This window comes from Cydia pomonella, chromosome 20, assembly GCF_033807575.1.
Source record: "Cydia pomonella isolate Wapato2018A chromosome 20, ilCydPomo1, whole genome shotgun sequence".
NCBI classification, from domain to species: Eukaryota; Metazoa; Arthropoda; class Insecta; order Lepidoptera; family Tortricidae; genus Cydia; species Cydia pomonella.
The window spans coordinates 2,303,797-2,325,707 of NC_084722.1; the positions used below are offsets into that span (position 1 = coordinate 2,303,797).

The 21,911-nt window shown below is 35.7% G+C and overlaps 1 protein-coding gene across 1 annotated transcript in view; it reads left to right on the forward strand.

The window, feature by feature from the left end:
- The window catches only part of LOC133529297 (bromodomain-containing protein 4B-like), a 111,844-nt gene that overhangs the window by 11,297 nt on the left and 78,636 nt on the right, over positions 1-21,911 (forward strand). Inside the window, exon 2 of the mRNA XM_061866994.1 lies at positions 15,735-15,896. Within this exon, the coding sequence (XP_061722978.1) occupies positions 15,735-15,896 (162 nt within the window). The remainder of the gene's footprint in view (positions 1-15,734; positions 15,897-21,911) is intronic.

Consider the following 21,911-nt stretch of genomic DNA (forward strand, 5'->3'; position numbering starts at 1 on the left):
CAAAAACATAAATTAAATCAAAACTTACACTCGGCCACCCTGATAACAAGACTGTCCCCATACTTGCTTGTGTTGTGTTGTTAATTAAGTGTTAAGTTTAGTTCAAATGCGAATAATTAAGCCACTTGAATGCTTTAAAACTAATTTACATGTCGCTGCGTTTTTCTTTGTCATATTGATGCATATAAAAAAAAAGAAGAAAAGAATTATTATTGTTTGATTATTTTGTGTCCAAAAGTTTTAAAACATTAAAGGAACACTATATTGATTCCCTCTCTATGATTTAGTAGTCAGTAATGTGTAGCGCAATAGGTAATATAATACGATATTTGTTTGGTTGGAAATATTCGTCATTACTGATAAAAGTGATAAAAAGGCTAAAGTTCCATGTTTTCTGCCCCTTTTTAATCACACACAAGTTTACGTTATAAGTACATGAGTTTACGTTATATATAAATGAAACGTTAGATCGTGAATGTGCTTGATATGTGTATATCCCATTCATCATTATTGGATAAATAATACACTGTAACCAAAGGGTCTAAAATATGAAATTTCATTATCTGGCTGTATCGCTCGAATATGCAAGAGTAACAGAGATGTAAATAACGAAATATTGATTTTTGCGATAGTCCCTAGTTTTAGTTTCTAACGTCGAGTGTCGTAGTCAAATGACGCATTATATATACTAACTGACGATTAATTACATTATTCATAGTAAAGACAATGAATAGTTACAAAAATAGATAAAATGTCCACTTACCGATGGATAATTTTGACGACCGGTTTGGCCTAGTGGGTAGTGACCCTGCCTACGAAGCTGATGGTCCCGGGTTCAAATCCTGGTACGGGCATTTGTTCGTGTGATGAGCATGGATATTTGTTCCTGAGTCATGGGTGTTTTCTATGTATTTAAGTATTTATAAATATTTATATATTATATATATCGTTGTCTAAGTACCCTCAACACAAGCCTTATTGAGCTTACTGTGGGACTTAGTCAATTAGTGTAATAATGTCCTATAATATTTATTTTATATTTTATTTATAATAGTCAAGATAAGTAGAAAGATACCTACACATAATAAATCTAGGCCGCCAAACCACAAACGTTATTTTTCCTACTCAATTAACCACGTTATCAACAAATTAAGCAAAACAGTCTGACTCACGTTTGATTCGTGTGATGCAATACTACGCCGTTCGTGCAATACACGTGGAACGTGGACCATACAACAATGTTTGAGTGACGGTGGTATTGATTCAGTTGGGTTCCTGTTTAGTTAGCTATTGTGTTCTGAACTTGATTGATTCTGACATAAGGTACTGCGCACATGAGTTTTAACTTAAAGGAATTAATATTGTATGTTGCATGGAAGACCAAATCTTGCGATATCTACAGTAGCTTACATGGCACACATAGAAATTATCCACATTTCTGCCAATTTATAAGGCCGGGAAATACGGAATTGCTGTCCGAGTGGATGAGACGCAAGGTCGCCGGTCGTTTGATATCACAAGGCTGTCAATCCCTATTCCGGGGGTTGGAAATACGACGTATACGAAAATTTAGTAAAATAAATTATTTAAATTTAATTTTTTAAAAACACTTGTCAGCGTTTTAACAAATTATATGTTTGTTTCAGGTAATAATGAGTTTCCTCTGAGTCAGCGCGGAGTGCATCTGAAATGCTTTATTGGAAAACAACAAGTATACTTAGTCATATATAGACATAGCAGTATTTCACAAAACTTAGCCTGGCTAATTATTTATGTCAGTAAAAAACGGTAATTAAAAAATATTGTTTTATAAAATGCGTCAACACAAGCCATGTCAAATTATATAATAATATAAATTATTCTCCATGTGTGTATGTGTTTGTGCTTCCATATCTTTTCATTTTTCTTATAACTCGGTCGTGTCTGGTCAAAGGTTGTACGTAGCGTTGTCGCAAGCGTATATTTTGTTCGTTATGCGACATTTTTATCAGAATTCACAAACATTGACCCAAGTCAAAAGTTAATACCACATTATCTTGTTCACATGTCGATAAGGATGCATGTCCTGTTCTGAGAAATATTGATATAGTAAATGCGCCATTAATTTACGATGTTACTTATGCACAATTTATTGTTTTTATATGTAGGTACATACTATTTCCGTTAACACGATCATTCGAGTCCGACCAAGCCAGCTCTACATAATTGTTGCAATGACGAAGTGTGGCAATATCAATTATATGTAGCGTGAAGTTTATATGAAAACATGACAATTATAATGACACAGTCTCACTTTGTAATGTTCAAGTCGGTGCGAAGTTAGCTTAGCACTCTAGCGGGATAATGAAAACTAAGTTAGAATGTAATGATATCAGTTTTCATTAGTTATACCATGAGTATAAACATTTAAGCCTTCTTTAGGTATCCTGGTCAAGGCACCAAATTGTAATCTACCCTTTACAATCTTTGTAGAAACATTGTTGACAACATCGTCAACATAACGTATCATTATCACGCATTTATATCAAGGCAAAATAAAAGTAAGAACTGCAGAAAATAACGTAAATTATTCCTAAAATAATTAAATTCGTCCTGACAACATAACTTTCTAGTAAGTAAAACAGATTGTTACTAAACGTTATTCAATTGACTTTGCAACAGCAAATGAAACAAAGATATAAACGAAAATCTTTAGAACACATATCCATGTCTATAAAACCTTCTAACTCTAATTCCTTAATCGTCTAGTAAAAACATTGTATAACATTGTCGCAAAACGTAACTTTCGACATATCGAATGACCTTCGAGCCGGCTGGCAACGCCGCGCGGTAGACATCCCAAGCTCTATACATAGCGCGTTTAGCACGATGACCCGCGCCGCCTGCCGTGACGCATCGCTCACCGAAATCAAAATGGCGGATGTTGTTCCAAGCGCATTTGAATTAAAACCTTATGCGAATGAATTTAGTTCGCTTTTAGGTTGGATTAGGGTTGTTTTTACTCGGTAATTGAGTGAGATAAGCTCGAGAAAGTGGTTGTATTTATTTTTGAACGGTACAGCGCAAGTGCAATTCTGAGAAATTTTGTAACGCGTGGGGTATCTAGGCTGTTTTGATGCAGTATGACCTGGTTGCAACTGCATACGGCATACTTTCTCGGTTTTTTATGCTAATGAGGTCATGAATATGGGCTGGGCTGACAGTTGCTCTGACATACATTAACTGAGAATTGACGTCTGCCATCTTTAATCGCTGATTTTTAACCAAATAAAATAGCTGAAAGATGAATCGTGAAGATAGTAGAATGTAGAATATGAAAGTGAGAGTTCGTTGCCCTCTGTCTATAAATTTATCTTGTTTAGACTTTATTTTGTGTTGCACAGTTTCATAGAAAATAATAAAGCCTGCAAACAAAATATTCTTTAGTAATATAAAAGATATAATACCGACTTTAGTATTTGAATTTTTTTTTCCATCTTCTGTTTTAATACACTTTTTTTTTTAAGGCCGTTAATTGTAAGGGTGCAGTACTAATCTTAAATTAAGAAACTTTCTCAAAGATACCGGTATTTTAATTAACTCCATTTTGGAGATAATCAATTTTTTTTTAAAGGCCTATACGAGCGGCTACACTTGTCTTAGGGCCTGTTTGCATATTGATTTATGTTTAGTACAAGTTAATACATTTTCTACTAAACGTAAGTACTATCTCAGACGATCGATCATGTTTCGAAATGATATTGATATGTCAAAGTTTTCAATTATTTGGTTGAGTTAAATATAATACCCGTATAAAATACAACAACTAGCGTTCTTCTATGAAGCATTTAAATACTTTTTATGGAAAATAATAAATGAAATAAAATTAAAGAAATATCCATTTAGCTTCATTAAATGTTCTTAGCTATGAGACCCTGAAGTTCACGGAGTTAAAAAAAAAAACGACCGTGTATAACACTGGCTATAAATGTTTTTGTCTTTCATTAATTAGATATACAGAATGTTTAAAATATTGCTCTAGCCAAACTTTAACAAAATATGTGATCTGATTTGATCGCGTATATATACATTCATGTAAAGTAATCTTGTAGACGCCACACATCACACATAGAAACATCTAAATAGCAAACTATTACTAAGCGGTCAATCTCGAATTAATCTGTTTATTTACCTTTAGTTTCGACGTCGATGACATTTAAATTCAAAAATATTATTTAGTTTGTGTTAAAAATGTTAGTTTAGTTTTAAGTGTGGTGCAAAGACTGCAAAGTTACTTGACATTGTCATTCAGTTTCAGTTCCAATTTCCACGCGATAACGGTTCGCGAATAAAAACGTTTCGCACGCAACACCGTTACTAACATGGCGCCCGAATTTCCTGCGCGGATGCCAACGGGATTTGGACATTTCACATGAATTTGGGCCGATTTGAGAATAGTAATGGGCGCGTCATGCAAATAAATATACGTCATATAGTAAACACTGGAGACTGGCACCAGTAAATGGAATGGTATAGACAAATCTTGTAAAAAAAGTATTTACCATCGGTTTTTAACGCTGGCAACATTTTACCATAAACACGAGCAATAGAGCTGCTTAAGTTTTTGATATATGTTTGAAAATTAATGGCGCCATACATCACATGACGGGCAAAAAACATAGTTTGGCAAATCATTTATTTGTCAGTAAAAAAGTGCGAAAACCGATGCGCGATGATTTCATAACATTTTTTCAATTTGCCGCCTTTTTCTACGAAAGAATTCGGAAAGATATAACATGAGAATTCCGAAAAAATAAGTTTAGTCTGCCTTTGTATAACTTTAAATAAAGTGGTCCATACATAATATACATTTACCTATATCGGAAATACATAGACCAATTTAAATTGTCCTCTATTTGGATTAGATGATCTTAACTAGAGTCAGACCAAGATAAGTTAGCCGCGATATTGATAGCCCAGACAGCGCAAGTGTTATTTTAAAGTCAAACATCTATGAACTTATGACGTTTACTTAACATTTGCACAGGCTGGGCTATCAATATCGCTGCTAACTTATCTTGGTCTGACTTTACTACTACTACTACTACTATGTGGTATTAAAATAAAACGTGTTTATTTTTTATTTTTCCTGTAAGTACTTTCTTATGTTTCAAATTTGTCAAAGATAACGATTTCACGGTGTACTTTATTGTCACCCAACTTTAATTTGTATGTCAATTGTGAAGTGTCAGCTTAATCGAATAAAAATCAAAAGGTTGCAAGATTTGACCAGAAGATACATACATTCTGCATACATTGCAAATTGCTAGTTAAATAAGACGTTATACGCAAGAGCCTCGGTAAAGACTTAAAGAGTACCATTTTGTACCATTTGGCGTTGAAACTGGTCCATGGCGTCCCAGCGCACACCAGTTTTTTGGAGAAATCGCGAAGTTCTGGTTAACGTGACCGAAGAGCTGGCGGCTTCCTCGTACAACTTATCAGCATTGCGATACAAGTACAACGAGGAAATGCTGCCAGCATCCTTGGTAAAATGCTTCAAGGGCCTATTTTAGATTTAAGCTACTTACTCTTATAGTAACACCACTTTATACTGTAACTGAAGAAAAAATAAGACCAAAAGATTTTGACCCACGCGGCAATGTATTATTTTAAATGCACAAATCCCAATGTTCACACGCGATAATTTTATACATGACCTAAAGATTAAACGTGAGGAGATTTAAAAGGCAAAATAAACACGGTTCGTCCTTGAGACGTGTCTCGAGATTAATTGGAAACAAATGAGGTAATACTGCTTAATTGGCCTTTGGGAGTTTACTAAAAGCCTAATTTTGTCAATGGAAACCTTCGAAATTAGTGAGATGAGCTGCACATCAGTGTTATCAACTCAGCAACTGAGCAATCGTTGATAGAAAACGCCGATCGAAACTTACAATGAACTATTTTTTAGCTTAACATACTTTCTACACCTGATACTGTAAATTAACCGCGTGGAGCGGTGCTGTCTTAGAACAAGTGTTTTCTCACTTATAAAGACGCACCCAGATAATGTAAATTGTTTTCTAAGCTACTAAATAAAAAGCTTTAAATTTTTTAATTTTAATTAATGACGTATGGAAATATCACGTGACTTTTCGTAGTATCCGTCATTCCGATTTTTTTTTTCGGTTGGCGTTTGTCTCTGCTAAGCCTTGATGAGCTGCATAGTAGCAGTGTTACCAATTTAGTTGATTTTAGTAAATTTTGGAGTCAGCAATTAAAACTTACGCATAACGACATTTTTTTCCATATATATATATATTATAGGACATTATTACACAAATTGACTAAGTCCCACAGTAAGCTCAATAAGGCTTGTGTCGAGGGTACTTAGACAACGATATATATAATATAAGTATACATATTTATAAATACTTAAATACATAGAAAGTACCCATGACTCAGGAACAAATATCCATGCTCATCACACGAATAAATGCCCTTACCAGGATTTGAACCCAATATGGATATTTGGATATATGTACTTTAGCTATGAGGTAGTTAATTCTCTTTTGGGAGTCGGATGAAACAAACTATTTTAGATTTTAGGATTATTTGGTCGATGAATAAATACTAATTACTATCCTACAAAATTATCCAGATGACCTGCATATCAGTGTTACCAACTTATTGAGTATTGAGACATTTGAGACTCAGGGTTCACGCGTAACAAATTATTGTTTTGAAATTTTTACATTTCCACTTATTTCGTTTGCAATTGCAAAAAATTGTAATTGTAACTATTTTTTTTGTGTTTGTAATTATAAGTCGTTTCTGTAATTGTAATTTGAATTAATATCTTTTGTTATTGTTTTTAATTTCTTTATGTAATTTGTTGACATTATTAATTTATAGTTAAGTGCATTTAAATGATTTATTAACATGTTAAGCTAAATTGTATCATCATTTTGTTATTAATTATAATGTAACTGACAGTGTATGATTAATACCAATAAGAAATTATATTCTATTCTATTCTATATATCATTGGTGTCGGCACGTTGTCAAACGTTGTTGGGATCAAAATAATCCTGACATGTTATCGTCTGTTGGTTTAACAGCCCACGTTTAACATGTTAACGTGGGACTCAAATAACTGACTTGACAACCGTGCTTCTGTTGAGTCATCTTGCGGATCGTGTTACCTATTATGAATATTATGATTCAGTACCTGTGGCCGCGGTTTTGTCCGCGTGGGATTTGGTCTGTTTCATTTCCTCCCAGAGGGTGGATTTCCAAAAATAAAGGTAGGCAAACTGTGGCTCGCTAGACTTTCACACTACTCATAAAAGTACATATCGTCGCTATACTTACTGAAATTCGTATCTGATATACGTATCTAATATAAAGATACGAGGTTGAGTAAGTGTAGCGACGAAATAATATATCCATCCCATATTTTATTATTATTATTTTGGCTTTAATCCAATGGTGTGGGGTGTACTTATCGTTAGAAAAGGCTTTCAAGACGTATATCGGTCTTAAAAAACTGGTTTTTGATAAAGAGAACGTTTTCGGAAAAAATAACTCTGAAAAAATGTGTCCCCCCCCCCTTTAACTTTTAAACTATAGGTATACGAGTCCAATAAAAGTAAGTAAGTAAATATTCTTTATTGTGCACCATACACTTAAAAATAGAATACTTAAATGTTAGGTAACACAGGTGGTCTTATCGTTAAGAAGCGATCTCTTCCAGACAACTTTTGGGTAAAAAGTCTTCTGTTCTTAGTAAAAAGATGTACAAAGCGTTGCGAAGGTACTCCCTTACGTTATATATTATTAGTCCCCATTTAGCCTTTTCTGACAGAATGGTAACTACGGAACCCTACACTGAATGGCCCGACATGCTCATGGTCGATTTTTGGAGATATCTCTTAATAGGCTCTTCAAGCTACCCAAAAAATTAACTCAACATTTGCGGCTTTTTAAAATTTCATGAATTAGCGATTTCTATTGCGGTTGGCTCTTCTGATTATATGTCTGCGGTCAGCCTCACTCCGTCAAATTTTTCCTAAATTTAGTATTTGACGGACTTTAGACGCAGGCACAAATCTAGATAATGAATTAATGACCCACGTAAGGACTGGTAAGACGGACTGCAACCCGACTGCAACTTGCCACGCCACGTTACAGTTGGCGTGCAGTTCCCATACAAATTTCAGTCGGGTCGCAGTACTTGCAGTCCGTCTGAATCGGCGCTAGGGCATCCAAAAATTTTCTTTGCAGGAAAAAGAAAGTTCAATAAACCTCCGAAAATCTTAAAAATGTACAATGTTATTCATCTCAGGTATTCTCGAGGGCAAACAATTCAACATTGTATCTAACATTTACATTTTTCTGCTTTTTATTTTAAAAAGATCTGCAAAATGGCGGCGTTCTGTGTAACTTTGTTGGGAATGCTTCTGTGAACTTGTCTAAACTTTTTTAGAAATAATGTTTATACTTTGCTGTTTGACTGGTTGCTTTGAAGAGTTTGAAGTTTATAATGACTGATATTTTGTAAAAACGGTTCTAATATAATAAATTAAACCTGAGTCTTACTTTTTTGAATTATGGCTTTCCCCTCTTGTGGGTTTTGGTTTGGTTGGACCTCACGACATATGCACGAAGAATGGTCGGTGTATAAGAAATTTTGATTTTGCGTTGAGAACCTAAAACGAAAAATACCGTAAAATGGGGCGAGTAGGGACGAACTCGAAGTTCAATCCTGTATAAAGATTTATTTTTATAAGTGGCACATTGATTGATGATGATTTATATACAAAAAAAGTGTTCCGGAGGTATGAATACTATGAATTTTAGTTTGTCAATGATAATTTGTTGTTTCATTTTATAGTTTCAACAATAAACACGTAACAGTAGGCAATTCCAGCTCACCCCGTAGTCGGGGTTAGAAGGGATAGCAATGGGGTGAGATAGGAAAATTGCTAGGGTTGACACTTTCGGATTATGACAATAGCTTGACTTGTCTCTAGAGAATATTTTATGTTTGTAGCAAAATTATGTGTTATTTATGCTCCTAGATAAAACGATTTAATGTTTTATGTAAGTTAGTTTTTTAGATAATAAAAATTAAAATTACTTGGACTATATGGAATTAGTAAGGTGAATCCCATCAAAAACATAAATGAGAATTGAATGACAGCCAAGTTCAAATATTAACAATTGCAAAAAGTTATAATAGCCTGTATTACTGTATGAAATATATAAAAGGCACATTTTAATATAACAAGTTTTTTAACTCATATTTACCATTTTATCATAATGTAAGACACTTTTGACTACCCCCCCCCCCCCCCCCCCCTCCCTCTATCATCCCGGTAAACCCCGAACTCTCCCCATTCATAACCCAACTGTCCCCGTTGTCTTCCCAACTCACCCCTCAATACATGCCTACTCACCCCATAAAAATTCTCAAATGCGGTTGAAACGTTTTCTATGTTAAAAGGAACCATTATAAATAAGGAAGATATTACGTATGTTTTTCTGTTTTCAACAAGCTTCCTGTATACAATAAACGAATCTGAAAGGTTGATGAACACTTTGGCAAATTTCACATAAAAACGAAGTTAAATTCAAATAAAAATCCGCCGCTTTCGAGCATCAACTTTAACAGTTAATTTGTGTTTTAAAATTGTATGATTTGCAACTTAGTGTTGCCTAAAGAAGAAAAAATAAATCAAATTAGTTTAAGAGCTATCTAAGCCCGGAAATTAAAGTAGCTAAGGAAAAAACTGGTTTCGCATCCCTTCTCCCCCCGCAATTCCTACTCACCCCATTTTACGGTATTTAATGTTATGAACATCACAGACAAAATTAAATGTGGTTTTTTTTTCCGTCATCGCGCATCGTTAACAGAAAATATAAATCGAGATAGGTAATGACTACATTAGAGATAACTTCTTTAAATGATGTCAGTTTTTCAAACGAAAAATATTACCGATGTTAAATCTATTAATTGTACAAAAATGGGTGTTGTGAAAAAACGCGCGGTTAAAACGCTGGAATTAGACTGTATGAATAATGTAGTGAATGTTTTTTTAGTCTCTCTCTATTATTAATTTTAAAGCGTTAAGTTTAGGAGGTTCATTGTCCAAAAATACACGTAAGTTCAATGAAAACGGAACAAACATGTATACAAAATATTTTCACTTTCCTTGACTAACTATAAACATACCACTGTAACGGACCACCAACATGTTAGTCTAGATTTAGAACACGACACAGGCTTACCGCGAACACCGAAGTTCTCAAATTGCGAGCATCTTTCTTTTTTACTCCAATTAAGGTGTAATTAGAGTGACAGAGAAAGATGCCCGCAATTTACGAACTTCGGTGTTCGCGGTAGGCCCTCAGATGACCGATTGTATACCTTATTACAACGCATTAAGACCTACCTACGGTCAGTCAATCTAAATTAATATTAGTCTGTGAAGCCATTTTAAAAATGCAGGCGCGAAGGATTTTCCCATTACATTTTTTTTCTACTGACAAACTTGACCAATTGTATACCTTATTACAATACAATAAGGTCTACTAATGGTCAAAGTGTGATGCTACTTGCTAGTGCTATAGCTTAGGCTTAGTACACGTATGGAGTTGCAGCCTCAGACCGGATGCTGACTTTACTGTTATAATATGTGCGTGGACGCAGCAGATCTCCGTTTGGTTATTTTTTGTTTAATTATTTTTAAGTTTGTTGAAGTTGTTTTTTTATACATAGCCTGTTATAGTCTCCCATTTCTGGGCAAATATCTTTCCCCTTGATCTCCACAAGTCCAGTTGTGCTTTTTCAATGAGTCCATGTATTCAAAATATTCATATCTGCTGACCACGTGAATACATGATATAAATAAAAGATTAAGGAACCAAAACCAACTGTAATAAATATAACCAGTTTCATAAATTACAAAGATTTAAATTACACCGATTTAAAAGTTACTAAAAACAACACTTATCTATACAATATTTAACTGTTTACCGATATTCTGTCCATGTCATTCGACTTCAAATTTAATGACACGTGAATCCTGTCAAAATCTATCGAGGGATAACATCGAATGTATTGAATATTTATGGAGGAAAGGTGTCAGCAGGAAATTCCAATTTATGCATTCGGAGGATGTTTTCGTTTTATGTTATTATTATTAAAGAAAGTGCTTTACATCCATTGGAGGTGTGATGAGGTGTCCGGACCGGAAGTAAAAATGTTGTACTAATGTAAACTTTGTAAATTAGAATAATATAAGAGAAATTATAAATGAACTAGCACAAATAAATTAAGGAACTTTGGTTTACACAAAAAACCGGCCAAGTGCGAGTCGGACTCGACCACCGTGGGTTCCGTGCTTTTTAGGTTTTGTTGTTATAGCGGCAACAGAAATACATCATTTGTGAAAATGTCGACTGTCTAACTATCACGGTTCATGAGATACAGCCTGGTGACAGACGGAAAGACAGACAGACAGACATACAGACGGAAAGACAGACAGAAAGACAGACAGACAGACAGACAGACGGATAGCGGAGGTCCCGTTTTACCCTTTGGGTACCCTAAAAATGATATCAAACTTTAAGTACCACATTGCTATTTTTTTTTCAAGTTTTTTGAAGGCGGCCTATGTCAAATGTTAGCATCTAAAATGTTATTGGCTCCCCTTCTGAAATCAATGTATAAATTAAAGGACCAACTGTACCAGGAAATTCCGTCATCATCATATATCGTACATATAATTAACTAAATCAAAACAAACACAAATTTAATGAGTATGAAATATATTTTATCTACATCATACATTTTTATAACTTGAAAGAATAGTCCGGCTTTTATAGTCGGATAATATAATTTCTATTCTACTACGTGATATTACGGTACCTGCTTAAGTATGGAAACCACCGAGATAGATATTTAATCAAAGCCCTGCTAGCTTAACGCAATTTCAAACTTTATTTCATTACCACCCATTCTAAAAGCAACTTTATTGAGCCGTATGAAGATATATTTTGGTTTGAATGCTTAAATCTCAAGTTAGCTCCATATAAATACTCCTATATTCCTTTACTTCCTAGTATTACGACTTTGAACCTTAACGAGTTGAAATAGACTTGAATTTCACTTGTGTAACAGGGTCCTGTAGTCTCAGACAGTTCCTTTTGTTTCTTGTTTATTGATTTTATGTTTTAATGCGACGGGTTACAGTTCATATTGAGTTGAAGGTTGTTTTTAGTTTTACTGTTGCTTTCGATATTATTAGCTCAAGGGCAAGCTTTCTTAGGCCGCTGTTTTGATGATTTTGTGTCACGTTGTTTAATGTTTATATTACTTGTACTTTATATAATATATGGCGTCGAGTGGATCAGAGTATCAGAGTCAGAAGGTGGACCAGGAAAATCAAGATTTCGTTTTCTGCATCTATCGCTCGAGTTTGTAAGAGTTATGCAGAGGCAGATACGAAATTTAAATTTTCTCGGTAGGCCCTCTGGAATGGTAGTAGTTTAGTAACAGAATAAAGAAAGACGGAAATAGTGAGATAAAATATTAAAATTACTTGTGTTTCCCACGTTGAACGGGCCCGTTATATCTTCTATCATCTTCTTGGCTTTCTTCTTTGTCACTTATCAATTAAATGCAGGCACGTTGTATCGACTATGATAAGTTTTCGTCAAGTGGTATTTCTTAAATCTAAAAAATCCGAATGACGTTTTTCATGATGGATTCCGGTAGAATGTGGCATCTCTTATGGTAGAACTGTTGCAAAAGTGTCCAGTTGTCAGCTATAAATAATAGTTCCAAATCTCTCCAGAGTAGCGCTAGAGTAGCTAAGAACCTAGGCGTTATTGACGAAGTGAATTGCGCTGTCTATGATTTGATTTTTTTGTTCAAGTACTCTAGGTATTGTAGCGCCACCTATTTAAAGTTTTTTGATGACACTTTTTGGTACATGGAGATTTCGTTCCTTACCTTCTGTACGGTAGAAATGACAGAACAATAATTTGAAGTATAATGTTGCTAGATGAAAGACTACCTATATTCCTAAACAGGTAGACTTTCAATCCGAGAGTTGTGGTACTTGTGAGTTACTGCAGTTCATTAGCTTTCCGAAGATACAAGAATTGGTACCTATTGTATATCTCTCAATATTACAAAAAAATCACTATGAAAAGCAGTAGGTTACATATGAAACTGTTTTATTTCGATCTTTATGACGTATAACACCAAGAACCGAAAATTCTCTCTCTTCCTAATATAATGAACACTTAAATCAAAGCAAAAATTTAAAACTTTGCAGGCACGTATGGATATACCTAATAAGCCTATTATGTGTAGGATGTTATGGCCTATTGGGCACCTACGTGCACAGACGCGAGATTTCGAGAATTTCATGATTTTCCTCATATACTTTCTAAAGTTTCTAACAACGAATTCTTAGAATCCATTTGTCGCATCACCGCATGTCCGATATGCAAATACATATTCCCAAATTCCCATAGCTTTATTAGTAAAAATACGGGACGCGAACGAGTGTTTGTTTAGTCACTTGCAATAATTTACGGGGTGGATATATAGGACATGCTGAGCAACTTTTAGTATGGGACCAACCCCGAAATCGCGAAATAATTTGTCTGTTTCATACATTTTGGCTGTCTGACCTTGACATTTAGTACGGGAGAGTATATTCCCGTAGTTAAAGTTGCTCAGTGTGACCTATATATTCATCCTGTATAAACAAAAAAAAAAATAGGTACAAGTATGAAAATATCAGAACAACACAAGACCGTAAATCAAAGGATTCTCAAAGTTCAGACATTTTATGCCTGTGACTTTGACATTCACAATTATGAGGTTACTACTCTATTGTGTACTATGCGTCAACATTAGTCATCCTAATCTTTATGGCGTTTATGCCTATTATTACCATAACACCATTGTTTGTTATGATTCACGTGTTAGTTTTATACGTATGTTAACGATAGTGAGGCTATAATTGGAGAATCAGAATCAGAATCAGATTTTTATTTGCTAAAACATGGTACAAAAGGTCACACATATAAAAAAAAACTACATGTTTCGTCACAAAGACATGCAAATATTCAAGAATGTCATGTGTATCGCATGCATAAATTACTTATACCTACTCTATTACAAATGTATGTCATTGAGATATTCTTGAATGGTATAATATGCCTTAGATGTTTTCTTGTTTTAGGATGCTTAGTGGTAATTTATTAAATATTCGTGGGGCCATACCGATTATGTTTTTAGACACAAAGGCGGTTCTAGATGACTTATAATTAATTTTTCCCTGACGGCGCAGGCTATTGAATTTTGTAAATTCGTTCATATTACATACAGAAATAACGAATTACAATGGATGATATGAGTTTCGTTGATCAAATACTAGATCGACCAATACGGACGACTTACGGTCACCAGACATATATATAGGTAGGGTTGTCATCATTATTGTGAACGGATACGGGACAATGGGGTAGTAATGGCGTTACGGGGGGTGCAACTACATATTCCCATAGCTTTAACTGACATAGGTATAGAAAAAATGTGGATAAACAGAGATGATTGTGACCATTTATATACGTATTCTACAGCGGTATTGATATACGGGACAAAAATACGGGACGCGATACTTAAATACGGTGACAGTCCCTTATATACGGGACGTATGGCAACCCTATATAAAAAATAAATAGGCATTTACAGTCTTGCATACAAATTCAGTATGGACTTGCACAATGCGTAGACCTGTCCTGGAAGGGGTCAAATCATTTCCTAACTACCCAATTTAAGACATCCTTATTTACAAAGCTAGGATGAGAGGTATCTGCTAGTCTGTGCGGAAAGAGAAGAGGCGTAAAATGTGTCGGCCCCAATACATTTCACGACCCTTCTCTTTCCGAACAGACTATCATACGATCTCGCGTTGGTGAATTTATCGTTATCATTTTGAGGTGTCTTCTGCTAAGTTTTTTTTGTAACTTGTATTCTACGCGAACACCCAAGAGTTTACTACTCATTTACTTATGACATGACAGGTTAACGGGCAACTGGTTATCCATAACTCATTTATAAAAGTACAATTTACTGATTGCGTTTTTAGAAATGAGTTTTGGGAATACTTGAGAAAGTTCGCACTTCGCACTCAAATTGAATAGGTTAGGTTGGGTTATAGGTAGGACTTCCATACGTCCCGTATACACGGGACTATCACCATATTTAAGTATCGCGTCCCGTTACGTTTTTGTCCCGTATATCAATACCGCTGTAGAACATGTATATAAATAGTCACCTCTGTTTAATCACATTGTTCCTATACCTATGAGTACCTAAAAAAGTAAAGTAAGTTTCATTTCTCCACTACCTAAAGGTTGTCTGGAAGAGATCGCTCTGTAGCGATAAGGCCTGTTGTTTACCTCTATCTTCATGTATTATATGTGTTTCCATGTACATTTTTTGTTCTGAGGTAGTGCAATAAATAAATTTGTATTGTACCTATGTGAGTTAAAGTTATGTCAATTTGTACCTATTGTCCCGTATCCGTTCGGAATAATTATAGCAACCTTAGTTATAGAAACGTGAGTTTTAGGAACCCTGCTATAGTTTATTAATTCTGCTTGGAGCCACTTTTTCCTCTTGCTGGTGTTCCATCATTAACCCTGATGTTCTTTTGTTCCAGGCCCGGGCAGTCTGATCACGGGCACGGCGCGCTGGCGTTCGGCGGGAAGCCGGCCGCGGGGGCGGTGGTGCAGCCCCGCGCCCCCGCGGCGCCCTACCCCCCGCAGTACCCCGCACTGCGACTCCACCAGCCCGGATATGGGTCGGCTGCGCTCTCCTTTAGGTAATACATCATGTAATCCGTGAGGACAATTAACTAGATCACAAGGCAGGTGGCCCCGTGCCAGGGAGCAAGGAGCTAGATCATTGGCGGATAGCCGCGGTGGAGCAGTCCCAGTTCCACCAGCCCAGGCATGGGTCGGTAGCACTCTCCTTCAGGTATAGTCTGTCAAGCCATTTCCGTCAGTAGAAAAACAAGGCTAAAAATGCAGGTCCCATACTTTTACTGACATAGTCTGTTGTTTGACAGACTACAACTACTTTACTTATGAACCTCACGCTACCCTAGGGCTGCAGACAGGAGAGTGGCTTGCCTCCTTGGGCCCCTCTCTAAAAAAGGCTTGAGCCTGTCCTTGTTACCCCATTACGGTAGTCCCTCAAGAAAACTTCGGCAGGGAAGCACATGCCATATCTGTTTTATACCAAGAAATTTATACCTATCAAACAAAATAGATGCACGGGAAACATGATTTAATTGCTATATACAATTTCCAAGCACATCGGGTGAAATCTAAACCCACGTATCGTATTTAGCTATGTTCACATAATACGATTTTTCGCAAAAAGTTCTAAATGTCTAAATATCTCATTTAATATTAAACCGTCACCTGATATAGTTATGGTTGAGAATAAAGTAAACTTCAATTGGAATATGTCTTTATGTTATTGAGCATGCAAATGTTATCTTGCAAAAAGTATTCCCATGCCTCATTGTTTTTGCTCTGCTTTGTTTTACAAAATGACGAAGTTTCATATAAAATTCACGTGACATACGTCCTTTTGAAATTGGCTTGCTCAGCTTGTTATGAGAAAATAGTTCTTATCGTTTTGACGTTAAGCTTCAGTTGTAATATATGGTGATTACTGTGATTAGGTTGCAGTAATTAGAATCCGCTTATCTGACAGTAATTGGCACCTAAAGTCACCTAACTATAGAATACTGATGGAATACTGAATAGCTACTCAACAATCGTAATTTGAAACTGTATATACCTATTCGAAATTCAAACTCGAGACTTCGAATTATGAATTACCAAGAATGAATTCGTGTTGGTCTCTTGGAGTATGGTTAGGCTATTTGAAATCGTGGGGTTATTTATTAGTTATTATTATTACGAACAGCAGTTGCAAAAGTGTATTTAGGAATGGAATTCATTCATTAAGTGGGTATGCACTTTTGCAGCATGCTGTACACTGTGTCAGTTTGATTGCAGTGTCGTGGTGTTGGAACTACATACATATTATAATTCGTAAGTCGATAATAAATAGCAAGTTAAATAAATTAAAAAAATATTGGTATATTTGTTAGTAAATTTAAATACCATATTTTACAGACAGATTTCCTGTAAATATGCATTTGGACTTGGACACGAAGCAAATGATGCCCTAGTCCCAATAAATGGACACAATTCCCCAAACAGTCCACTTTTTAATTCCACACACCAATACTTGAATGTCAACACATTATTACCATGACAGCATTGACAATAAGACAGGTTTGGCGCCAACATAACGATCTCATTCCACGAATTACGCAGGCATACCAACATAGAGTTGGCGCCAAACCAGAGACAACTAGACGATGGATATAGACGTTTCCGCGTTGGTAATCTCAATTATTTGAACATTCACAATGATAGGACTTTTTTGAAGGGCTGATCTTATGCCAAGGAAATATGAGAATGTTTATTTTTAGTGACGGCAGCGTCGCTTGATGACGTGTTTTGTGGCGCCATATACACGTCTTTTTCTGTATTTTTAATTTAGTAAGGCATGCGCTTATACAACAATCCATTTTTTCCAAAAATGCCTTACAACATTTTGAAATAGTGTACAAATGCTGGATCGATTTCTATGAAACAGATAAGAAACATCGCAAGAAAACAACGAGAGGAGAGTTTCGATGCGACAGACAGAAAGACAGACAGACATTGCGCCGTAGGTTAAAAAAAGCTGTGCACGAGATTTTTAGATACTTGGAAAAATTACTTTGAATTTGAATATTTAATACCTTTTAGTTGCAGTTGTTTGCGAAAAAGGGTTTTTTTTTTTTAATTAATGACTATAGCAACCATTGTTAGTTAATTTAATTATATATCAGTGAAATTTGGTGAAATCAACATCCATACAATTTTTAAGTTCGATGTCAAATGCCAACAAAAGCTGTCACTTTTACTATTGGAGTTTGGTAATACTTATTTACGATACAAGTACGAAAATTAGGAAATTCGTAACGAGTGGCGATAAATTCTCCCTTCGGTCGTGTTTTAAATCGACACGAGTTGCGAATTACCTATTCGCACATGTATTGTACAACGTTTTACAGTACATATGACCATTTAAATTTTTGACATAGTTACATAATGTGCTAATTTACGCACTAGTGCGGTAAAGTAGCACCAAATGTACTGTAATAGTACATTACGATACAAGTGCAAAAAATAGGAAATTCGAAACGAGTGGCGATAAATTAAAACACGACCGAAGAGAGTGTTTTAAATCGACACGAGTTGCGAATTATCTATTCGCGCATGTATCGTACAACGTTTTACAGTACATATGGCCCTTTAAATGTTCGACACAGTAACGTAATATGCTAATTTTCGCACTAGTGCGGTAAAGTAGCACCATATGTACTGTAAACATACATATACATATTTCTGTATATTCGCGAGTGCAGACTATGTTCTCATTTCTATAAAAACAAAAAGTGCAAAAAGTCGCAAAGCCGGCTGCAATTTGCGTCAAAGATATCTCGAATTGCGCTCATGCGGGCTATTTCCGTTACACGTAAGAATGTAAAAATAAAACGTAAACTTGGCACATATTGTAAAATTGTATTTTCTCGTACGGCGATACAAATAAATTGCGAGTACGCGCGCACGTGATGTACATTACTGGGTTTACTATCTCTTTATTGCCTAGTGCGGATAATTTAATTAAAATATGGAGCTTCATTCTGAACGCAACTTTTATGTAACATGAAGGTGATTCAGATTCACATTAAGAGGCTGTCAATACCTAAAGCGCGCACACTGTCTATTTGTATCGGAGTAAATGAGATAGCACAGTCGCATGTTACTACTGGGCCTGGGCAAGGGAATAACAAGAAAAATATTTAAATAAAAAAAAGTGGATTATTAGTGTAATATTTTACTCGTTAGCGGTTTAGATATAAATGTTTTGAAATTGTGATTTTAATTGCAGACCCATAAGTCAAAACAATAAAGACATAAAACCGTTTAATTGTGATTTTAAGACCAATCTTTGCAATTATTTTCTATCGAGCCGATTTCGTTCAATCATGTATCGAGTACAACCACGGTCTTTGAAATATAATTAATATGAACATATATTTTTCGTACTTGACTAAAACAAATAGTCTTTCTTAAAAAACTGTTTAAGTAACATCAATTTCAAGGACATTGGGTGTTGACAGCCTCTTAAAGAAATATTTATACTTCTCGCGTCGAATGATGGTCGCTATGATAGTTCATTTATACAGGATGTACAGAATGTAACAAAAATAGCGGGGATCCGCGTAAGATATTTTTATTTGGAAATATGGGGTAAGTCGGCCAACTCTCAATTCAAAGGCCAAATGGGGTATACCTACTTATATGGAGGAATATACTATGGAGTAGTTGTCATGTAAAATGTTTGTACACATTATTTGGAAGTTATGAAGGAAGAAATTTAACATTTAGTAATAAAAAATACGCTAAAAAATATTGGTTCAATTACTTATTAAATGAATCCCAGCGAAAAGAGGCTCCAAAGAACTGTTATAAGGATCGCATTTGACACGAGAAGTAACATTGAGGATATATATGTATGTATTTGATAACGTTAAGGAAACCGTAAAATTTTAATAATATTAGTTATGTGACTCACGAAGTCAGTTAAAATTTGACTGAGGATATGACTAATCTTTGCGTGGGTTCGGTTATAAGCTATTTGTATGCCAAATTTCACCCATTTCGTATGATCAAATAACAAACGTTCATACAAACTTTCACATTATATTATATTAAGTATAATTCATGCATTAGTTGGCATTTGTTTTAAATATTACCATTATTTTAAATACTCCTTCGGTGTTTTCTTCATATAAAATGGTTGAATGGATTGTTGAACGAATGAATGCAACTGTCAAAGATTTGCATAGATGGCGCCAGCAAAGGTTTTCTCCTTTCTCAGTTTTGTTTCTGAGATTTGGTTAAAAGGGCTAGCATCCAGGCCATAAAAAACAACAACAAGTTAAGCTTGGCCGAATTTCACCTTCCCATAACGGAGTTCGTTCTCCAACAAGTTTTGAATGGAAAACTTAAATTCGCTGTATATTTTAACTATGGTATCTGAAGCTATATAAACTAATAGGGTTGTTTCCATCTACAAATCTTAGGGCAGAATTGTATCCCAATAAATTCTTTTGGATTATAAGCACATGTTCAACTACTTTCAGGGGACCTGTAATGACCATATTTTTGTAAATATTGAATTAAAAATATCTTTTGGCACACGTCACGTGACCAAACTCGAAACGTCATTGAAGATTCTGATGACTTCACAACTCTCGGATTGACACTGTTGACAGTTAGGCGATAAACAACAAATGACAAATGTCAGTTAACTGCTCGTATCTTCTACGTGTGTATGTAGTTATGTGGCAAACCGTAAACTGTGACGTCACACAATTTTCAAAGAGCGTTTTGGGCGCGAAAGCATCTGTCAAAATATATTTTGTTAATTTAACATATTTAAAGCCGTTTTTAGTATAAAAGTTGAATTTGAGGGCAACTTTTAGTTAATATAGAACGTAATATAAGCGTTTCAAATAATTGGAAACAACCCTATTACAGGCATAGATATACCTTATCCTATTATAAGTACAAAGTTTCAGAGCAATCTAGCTAGTCGTTTTAGAATGAGAGCGTAAGTATGTTTATATGGAGAACCGACCCTTAAAAAAACTAAATGAACCTACCTCAAGAAATAGTTGAGCGTGTCCTAATAGATAGATGGAATAAATGATATGATATGATATGATATGATATGATATGTTTTTATATCTCGACGTTCCTTTACTGCATGTTTACGAATTTTACGACGCTCATTATTATCTAAAGTGCCATTTGGCGATAAACAAGGATAATGTAGATACAATGTTTCTTATCTATTCGATTGCATATGTTCACCTATCAGTCATTGTAAATTTTATTTACAATTCTTACATCACGGCTTGGTCTATGTAATCTATGTAACAATGAATGTTCATTGTTAAATTCAGACCTGTGGTGACGTAAGGTAAGCTTTGAAAATTGCGTATCCAGTTTATTAGTATTACAGTTTAATAATAAAATAATAATAATAATTCAGTGGCGAGCTGTTGGGGAGTAACGACCCCACGGACCCGAGTACTCCCGAGAGTCGGTCAGGGTCTCCGTCTCCGGCGTGTCTTCGTCGGTCGGAGTGGACCCCAAGGGGACCCGCAGGACTCTCAGCTCTGGCTTGCCTTCATTGGCCGCCCAGAGAGGAGTCGTTAGAGCTATATGCTCCGGGGGTGGAAGTGAAAGATGCATAAGACGCGAGTTGGCACAGTGGCTGTTATCAGCCACTGGGTAGAAAGCAGCGCACACCTCTCGACACCCCTGAGCCGCTCACACCGGTGTTGCTCCTGGTCGTCTTTACGACGGCAGTTTCAGGGGCCCATCTAGTCAGCGGCGTCACCGCCTGCCTCGATAACGTGTTTAAGCATTGTTATGGCAGGTGTCCGGATCTCTTAACAATAGCCCAATCTTTTGACCAGCCAAAGTTCAACACCATAACCGGCCCTCTTCTCCACTTTATTTACAATAGCCCCTACACCAGCTGGGACCGATTTACGGGTATCTATTTGTGCCCGTGAATGGGTTCTAGCTGGTGTATTACATAACATCAAATTTGTCTAAAAGGGCCTCTGCGCTGTTGGCTTCGGCCCCACGCATGCCTCCCAAAGGTCCGGGACCCCATGGTCCCG